The 8392-nt window shown below is 45.8% G+C and overlaps 1 protein-coding gene across 2 annotated transcripts in view; it reads left to right on the top strand.

Annotated features, from left to right (window-relative positions):
• ARHGEF12 (Rho guanine nucleotide exchange factor 12) overlaps window positions 1-8392 on the top strand; it is a 53871-nt gene that overhangs the window by 19137 nt on the left and 26342 nt on the right. For both annotated transcript variants that reach the window (XM_019510081.1, XM_019510072.1), the window contains 10 exons: window positions 477-655; window positions 1241-1318; window positions 1934-2053; window positions 2709-2840; window positions 3796-3867; window positions 4686-4778; window positions 5372-5482; window positions 5828-5926; window positions 7253-7295; window positions 7731-7836. In XM_019510081.1, coding sequence (XP_019365626.1) covers window positions 477-655; window positions 1241-1318; window positions 1934-2053; window positions 2709-2840; window positions 3796-3867; window positions 4686-4778; window positions 5372-5482; window positions 5828-5926; window positions 7253-7295; window positions 7731-7836 — 1033 coding nt within the window. The remainder of the gene's footprint in view (window positions 1-476; window positions 656-1240; window positions 1319-1933; window positions 2054-2708; window positions 2841-3795; window positions 3868-4685; window positions 4779-5371; window positions 5483-5827; window positions 5927-7252; window positions 7296-7730; window positions 7837-8392) is intronic.

Here is an 8392-nt window from a genome sequence, read left to right as displayed (position 1 = left end):
GGGGTATGCTTATCACTGTAGATGGGGGGGACGGGGTTGGGTGGTTACGGAAGGGGATGGGAAGCCTTTCCTTCCCAGGTATATTCCTCCTGCTGCTCTGACAATGTCAGCTTGGCTTTGTTGGCAGCAGCCCCTTGACTGGGCTCCCTGGAACCTGCTCCTGGTGTTTGCTTTCCCGCAGTTAAATGCATATTGGGTGCAGGGCTGTGCCCGCTGTGATGAAGACTCCTTGGGGTTGGGGGAGAACCATTCTGCCTGCTCCATGTGTCCTCCACAGATCAGCTGCATGCAGACTCTGGTGTGAGAGGAGTTAGTTAGTCTCCAAGGTGCAACTCTACCCTGCTGCCATCGGTGTCTGTAATTGCCACCCTGACAGAGGCTGGCCTGCTCCTCGTGTCTGGGGGGACAGCAAGCGCCACAAGGAGTGGAATGTAAATGTGTCTGAAACATGAATTGCTCTTGTCCTCCTCCCACAGCGGGTTCCTATGTAGCTCTCACTGTGCAGGGGCGCCCACCAGGGTCGCCCCAGATTCCGTTAGCTGATTCCGAAGTGGATCCGGCAGCATTCGGGCATATGTCACCCATCATGACCTCTCCCCATTCGCCTGGCACGTCTGGAAATGCAGAAAGGATTACCAACCCGGTATTAATGGGGGTAAGAGTCTGAGGGCAGTCTGCAACCATGCTTGTGCAGTAAAAAAAATGCATTAATGTTTCATCTCAGGGGAGGTCTCTCTTTCAATTCTGGATCAAGCAACAAATGAAACGGACTGTTGCAAGTAAGCCCTTGCTTGTCCACGTGAAAGAAGCCTCATACAACTAAGCATGGTGTTCCTTTGGACTCACGTGGAGGCAGCAGGGCTACATTATCGAGGGAGCCCTGTACAGCTGCATTAGTAGAAGTGCATGATGTAAGGGCATAATTTCTGCTTCTGCCTGCATCCACCAGGCCATCATTTCTATTAGCATGCAAATAGCAAGGAGCACAGGCATATAGCAACGAAGAGGAAATGAGTAAGTGCTTCTGGTCACTCATTTAAAACGAAAGTCATGACAGTTATGCTCAGCCATAAAAGTGGGTGGAGATAGATCATGTAGAATAGTGTTAACGGAAGCGTTAAGCATTCTGGAAAGTTTTGTCGAGACCTCGGGCAGAATAGAGGGTAAATGAGCATGTCTGTATTTTTTCTTCCAGGTGCCTTAACTCGATTCTCTCCCTGTCTCTTCCCTTTTTCCCCAGGAGGAGAACAATATTGTTCACAACCAGAAAGTGGAGATTTTGAGAAAGATGTTGCAAAAGGAACAAGAGCAGCTGCAGGTACTGCGGTATTGGTCAGTGGGTGATGGTGGGGGGGGAGGGGATTGAAAATGGGGCCCAGGTGTTGGATCCTTCATTGGTCCCATCTCTATCAATCCCTGTGCATTCTGTAACCTGACCACCAAAAAGGGTCTATCCCCCAGTGTCTGAACAGAGATCTGCCAAGCAATTTGTGCTGATGGTCTCCATAGTTCAAGACTTCTTCCATTCTTACAAGAAAGAGAGGGGTTTCTTAACATACAGCTTGCTCCATCTCTGCTCTAATCCAAAGTGATGTGAGCCTCCCTCACTGCTGCTAGGCACCCCTTAGAATTAGACCCCAGGTTTAGCTCTGGTTAAGCACTTGCTCTAAGAGATTCTTATTGGGAATTTTTTTTCCTTGTAGTTAGTTGGCAGAGCAGAGGCAGGAGGGCTATATAAAACATAGGTGGTGCGACATCCAGCTTCCACAACGGTAGGCATACCACTAAGTCTAGCTAATGGCATTTATGCTGTGAGCAAACTGTATAGAAATTAGTGTTTCAGAGACATGAAAGTGAAATGAAGATTAGTCAGTGACTGCAGCTGTAGGCCTAGCTGGGGAAGAGCTTGCTGAATGCCCGTACAACTTTTCAGTCCTTACAGGAAGATTACAGCCGAACACCCACCCCACGACTGCTCAAGGAGATTCAGGAAGCCAAGAAACACATCCCTCAGCTGCAGGAGCAACTGTCCAAAGCCACAGGCTCTCCTCAGGTAAGGGGAGTATTCGGGCTGCTTGAGGAAGAAGCATCTTGGGTTGCACACGCATCCTTGATTGTTTGCAGAAGCAGAGTGCAACCTGTAGATATAGTTGCTCTCAGAAGGCCTGCGTACATTATGAATGAATCTGTTTTGAAATGGGGTTTACAGATTGGTGAAAAATTGGTGGTCTTACAGGTGCTGCATGTGCCAAACTTTTAATCCACAATCATGGTACGTTTCCCCATGTTTGAGCACCAAAGAGGGAGTATTAAACAGCTGTGATTGTGTATTAATAATTTGATCTTTACATCTTTTATTTCCCTCTGTTGGTTTCAGTTAAATCTGTAGAAACGTCCTTGCAATTCAGAATAAGTTTAACTTGAATTGAAAGCTGTTTACCAACACAGATTTTTTTTCCCCCATTGTCTGTACACCAGTGACTTCCATTTCAGACTAGTTATGAGGACTGGGCTCTTGCTTCATGAGCCTTCTTAGAAAAATGCTGCAGGAATTTTTTTTTTTTAAAGCTGGGGAGCATATTTTATAGATCGTGCTTGCAGGTCTGCTGTTGAACCTGCTTATCATAAATTGCTTCCTCTTTTAATGTTCAGTTCTTACTCTAGTTTGCTGCTTGGGCATGTCTCTCAATGTGCTTCCTCTTTCTTAGGATGGAGTTTTGTCCTCCCGATTAGTGGCTGAGTCTTTGCAGATCAGTGAAGTTGAGACGGAGAGTGGGGAAGGGCTGAGCAAAATTGAGTCAAGTGGCGATGGCTTCCGGCCAAACAGCGACATTGCTGATGTAAGTGTTGGAGACCTTTGCAGCTTCATGTTTGCCCTCCTAGGTTTGTTTTTCCCATCGTAGCTTTTCAGATTGACAGCACTATCCCCTGTGCATCCCGCATGTGTTGTCTCTCCCTCACTTACGTTGCACGTGCAGCGATTTGATGGAGATGCAAAGATGCTGCTCTGAGGGGACTTGACCTACTGGGAGAGGAATACCAGGTTGTATGGGGCTGGGTTTTTCTGACATGCTCCCTGTTACCAGGCAAAGCCAGAGGAATGCCAGCATTTGTTAGAATTGAGAGGCAAAAATACAGTATCTTCAAGAACATGTTAATTCTCCGTTTGTGGTTAGAATGACTTGGATCGAGTCATAGGGCAGGTTTCCATAAGGGTGAAGGAAAGCCTCCCTCCTCCTAGATACACTTCAGCCATTAGCTAGCAGTTATCAAGAGCCCTTTCCTTATAAACCCATCAGCTATCTGTATGCTAATGTAGTCCCCTCACTGTATTGTCTCAGCATCTAATCTTTCACAAATCCATTATCTGGTTAGTACAGGGAAATTAAGATTTTCTTAATGGGGGCGTGGGATGGGTCTGCCACTGGTTCCTTTTGATCTTATTTAGAGCCTGTGGGCGGAGCTTCAAAAATTAGAGGCAGAGGGGCCAGGTGTCACTCCCAGATTATCAACATGTCACAACATGTGCAGCGGGAGGGGGTGGAAAAAGTCCAGACTTGCTGTCACTAGGTAATAATGCAGCATTATTATTAGATCACATCCTCGATCTCTCTTCTGAGACTGTGCACATGTGATTTTAGAGTTTAGCATTTCTTGCCTGTTTCTGCCAGGTTTTTAGTAGCCTGACTGGGACCAATGTGCAGTTCTGTCCATTGTAGTGCAAGGACATTGTTGTACCATTTCCTTTTTTTCCAGGCCTAACACTCATCAGATTTGCCTCTCTCTCTTTCCCAGAGTCCTCGGAGTGGCCTGAAGGAGCGAGTTTACCTGGATGAGAGCCCAGAGAAGAGCGAAATTCAGGATACTGTGAGTTCAACACACACAAAGCGTAACAGTGGCTTCTACTCTAATGGGCCCATTAAAATCTTGCTGTTTTCCCTGTTTTCTAAATTGGATATAAATTGACTTGGCTTTAGAAAAATAAAATGCAATTAAGAGTTGCACAGGATGTGTTAATTAGTTAATAAATGTTTATGGAGCTTGAAAGTGAGCCCATTAAGGGATCAGAAATACCTAATCTGCAGTAAAACACCTGGGTCTCCAGCGGCTGGAGCTGTCACGTAAGTCGTATTCCCTGTCCCCCTACCCTAAACAGAGGAAGACCTTTTCATCCTGCAGCACTGAGTCACTGTTAGGTCTGGGACCATCTGGGATGTGACCTGAGGAACCTTTTGGCAGTGCTGCCTGAGCCAGCAGTGTTTCACTGGGGACAAGTTGGAAGGGTTTCCCTTCTCCCATCCACTCTCATGGCCTCATTCTCTTAAACCAAATGTTTCTGTTTGCAGAGAGAAGCTACTAGGCACATGCCCCCTGCTTGCCATGCTTAGAAATACCTCCCAGGGTGACGTGTTTAGAGAGCAGAAGACCACAGAGTTTCATGTGAAACCTTTCAGTTATGATGTTTCAGAGCAATTGATATCTAAGAGGGGAACGTTGCAACAGTGCCCTGGTATCTCACCGTGGAGGGGAAAAATGGGTACTAAAGACAATAGACTTTGGTCAGTGTCGGGTGACTGTCAAGGATATTAAGGCCTTTTCATTCTCGAAACTGGTGCTGGAGAAAAGAAGCCTTTCTCAAGTGAGTAACTGCATCCTGCGTATGTTTCCTTTCCAACCTACTGCAGGATTCACAGTCCAGTATTGGGAGCCCCTCCTCCCGCATGGCACCTCAGATCATCGGAGCAGAGGATGATGACTTTGACACTGAACACGAGCAGGTTTGGGACCAACACTTTCTATCAGAAGCCCACCTCTGGTGTCAGGGGCAGCTGCAGCTAATCCCTTCTTTCATTGCATCACGAATGTTTGATGGCACATTTTTAGCACGCAGTTCTTATCTGAAAAATGGAATACTTTAAAAATGGGGGGAAACGATTCACTCTGACCTTGTGTAACAGTAAGTGGCACTTCCAGGGTCTGTGCTAAAACGCATCATTCTTTCCATTACCCTTTCTTCTTGCATGTCATTGTAACCTGACTAGAAATTAATCTGCCTTATTTAATTTCCTCTCATTAGTTGGCTTCTATTATAGCTGCAGCAGTATTACAGCCTAGCTTTTAATGTATTTATTCTAATGGTTTTAGTAGTCATTTGCCTGGGATTATATTTCATTATAAAGCATTTAACACACAGAACTGTACTGAAAAGAACAGGGAGGGGGTCCTGAGTTCCTCCTGCTAACAGTGACAGGCTGTGGATGTTGGAGTTGCTCTCACTCTGCTCCTTGGCTTAGTGAGCGAATGAGAAACCTTCTGGTTTTCTTTCAGGCCTTTGTCCACAACTCGACACAAGCTGTTTGTATCTTTCCAGATTAATGGGCAGTGCAGCTGTTTCCAAAACATGGAGCTGTTGAAGTCTCGCCCGGCTCACCTAGCTGTGTTCCTGCATCACGTGGTGTCCCAGTTTGACCCTGCAGCCTTGGTAAGACCAAGTGGCCCAAATTTGTAGCACTGAGTTTTTGGGTCATTTCTTCCACAACTTAACACAGGCAGTGACACTGATAATGTTGGTTTGGTGATGAGAATTGCAGCTCTGTGAATGTGAGAGTTCAGTGCTCTTGCATGCCAGGAAATTTGAACAAATGAAGTTAAATGTTGGATGAAGTGGATGCTAAAAGTCTTGCTCATCTCTTCATCATGGCCATATTGTGAGCTTCCTCTCAGAAACAGGAGCTTTGAGTGGCATACCCCTTCTGAACATCAGGAAAGAAATTCAGAGGTCGCATTTGAAGAGTTCTCACTGTCTTTACTCTACTCTTCTTCCCAGCTCTGCTATCTCTATGCGGACTTGTACAAACAGACCAACTCCAAAGAGACTCGTCGTGTCTTCCTTGAGTTTAACCAGTTGTTCCTGGACCGAGCTGCGGTAGGTTCCAAATAAGACGTGTCTTTTCTTTCCCCTGTGCAGCAGATTTTACCTTCCTTGCCTTTGTATGCTGGATTGATTTAAATAATGGGCTTAGACAGGCAGACACTCGAGCCAAAATTTCACATTCAGGCAGAGTGGACTTGACCCTTCAGGTTCCTTGGGTAGGTTTATTCTTTGTGTTAAATACAAAGGCCCTGCCTGTGCTGTACTAAAAAGCCCCCTGACCCTTTTTATATTGGTAGGCATCTGTCATGTTGTCTCTGGTCAAATTCCCCTGGGACTTGACTTTGCATGTTTTGTGCAGTTGTTCGTACTCTGGTTGCTTATTGCTGAACACTAGAGATAACTGCTTCCCAGTGAAGCTGAGGCACTATGGAAAGGTAAACTGGAGTTGCTGTTTGTGGCTGGGGTTTAGAGCTGATACACTCTTTATCAGGAGGACCTCATTAGTGCAGGTTGATTAGTGCTTCACCTAATGCTCAGGGCCCTTGCTTGCAATGGGTGGCTTCCAAGGGCAGTGTCATAGATCCTAGGGTCAGAAGAGACCTCAACAGATCATCGAGTCCGACCCCCCCCCGACCGTTTCTGGTTGGTCAGGCTGAGATTTACTTTGGCTGATATAGAATAGGATTTTGATTCAAAATGATTGCATTGGCTGACCTGATTCTGCTGCTGAGCCATTGCTGCCCAGAAATCAGAAAAATCAGAGCAAGCTTATAAACAATTCAAAGCAAGTTTGTTTCCCCTGCTGGCCTCCTTTTTTTTTTTAACGATCCCTCCCCTGAGTGTGTGTAAGGGCACAGGAACATCTTGTGTTCTGCTCTTGTTCGTTGTTTAAAATCTTAGCTCTGAACCTAAGCTGCACCTGATCCCAGAGCCATAGGCTGTCCCAAATCCGCATCAGAAGGAGGGTTGAGCTCGAGATGAGGTGATGGGTAGCACAGCGAGCTTGGAATGTCCGGGACACTCAGACAATCGCATTTGAGTTCAGTCCTGTTGCTTACAATTAGTGCAGCTCTTGCTAATGATCTGGGAATTGGGTCTGTCTGTAACGGTGTGAGGACCTTGCAGTGGGGTCCTCCAAGACCCACTCCCCAACACTAACTACCATGCAGCAGGGGCCAGCATGGTACCAAGTGAAACACTTCCAAAATACCCCCAAGTAACAGCAATGCTACTACATGTGACAAAGGGAAGAAACAGCTTTCAGGATTCCTGCAAGTGATTTCATCAGCCTGCACTTTAAAGGTCTTGGGTATGTGTGCGGTGCTAGGAAAATCCGTTGTATATGGCCTTACTTTCTAATGCCTGCTTTGGTTGCAGAACCTGAAGGTCCCAGTTCCAGACGAAGTTTCTTTAGATCTAGGTAAGATCATTTTACAGCGGGTGTCCACTGGCACGGATCCTGGTGTTGGAGACAATTGTAGCAAATCTCTCAAAAGGGCTTCATGGTGGGGGGTATGTGTACATGCCTGTTTACATTTCTGTGAGGTGTATAAATCCATTACGTGTCAGATTTGGGAGACAAGAAGCTGGTTGTGTGGGTGTGGGGGGGAACACACTGTGTTCTTGTATGTGCACCAGCTGGCAGAGGTTTGCGTCCTTCAGTTCTGTATTTACGTAGTGTAGCATTGGACATAACTGAAGCTGCTGATGCTTAATGAACTTTGGTTTATGTTAGACAGCAGGAGATTATAGGTTACGCTGAGTGGAGTGAATGTATCTGCAAATTTCTTTTACTTTAATGCCCAGTGACTCTCCGTTCCAAAGTGAAATGCTGCTTTCTCTCTCTGACCTGCAGAAAAGAGAAGGCCAGAACTCATTCCAGAAGAGCTGCACCGCCATTACATCCTAACTATGCAAGATAAAGTCCTTCCAGAGATCCAGAGGAATTTGGAAGACTTCAGGTATCTACACTCTTTCCCATAGCTATTACTCAGCATTCAGCTTTGTGTGTCAGCTCTGAGTTAACACCTTGTTTAATCTGGAGGGAAGTCCAGACTTTTAGAACATGGTAGTTCATCTTTTTTGGCTTGGACAGAAACAAAGGACTGCAAAGAGCTTCCTGGATCAGCAAGTCCAATTCCTTGCTAATGCAGGTGACCATATCACCCGCAATTCTTGTCATAAAGTTTATTAAGCTCCATCTTGAAAGTAGTTTGGAATAGAGGGGCCAAAAGACCTATTGGAAGGCTGTTCCAGGACCTCGCCATTCTTCTGGTTATCTATCTTCCAAAACCCATTCATGGCCTGTTTTATGTGCACGTGTATTTTTTTGTGGGAAATCTTCCATATTGGAAAGTTATCCTGGGTATATTTTGGAATTTGGGAACTTGCTTATTCATCCTGCTCTCTGTGATCAGCTCTGAGGATCCGTGATTTCTTGGATAGAATACTCTGGGTTTAAAATGTTATTGTAGTATACAGGTTTGGGTCAGACTTTCAGTTACCCACCCCCCCCCC

This window comes from Gavialis gangeticus, unplaced genomic scaffold (genome assembly GCF_001723915.1).
Source record: "Gavialis gangeticus isolate Ggan-Ray unplaced genomic scaffold, GavGan_comp1, whole genome shotgun sequence".
Classification (NCBI taxonomy): Eukaryota; Metazoa; Chordata; order Crocodylia; family Gavialidae; genus Gavialis; species Gavialis gangeticus.
This window is presented reverse-complemented; position numbering and strand designations above follow the sequence as displayed.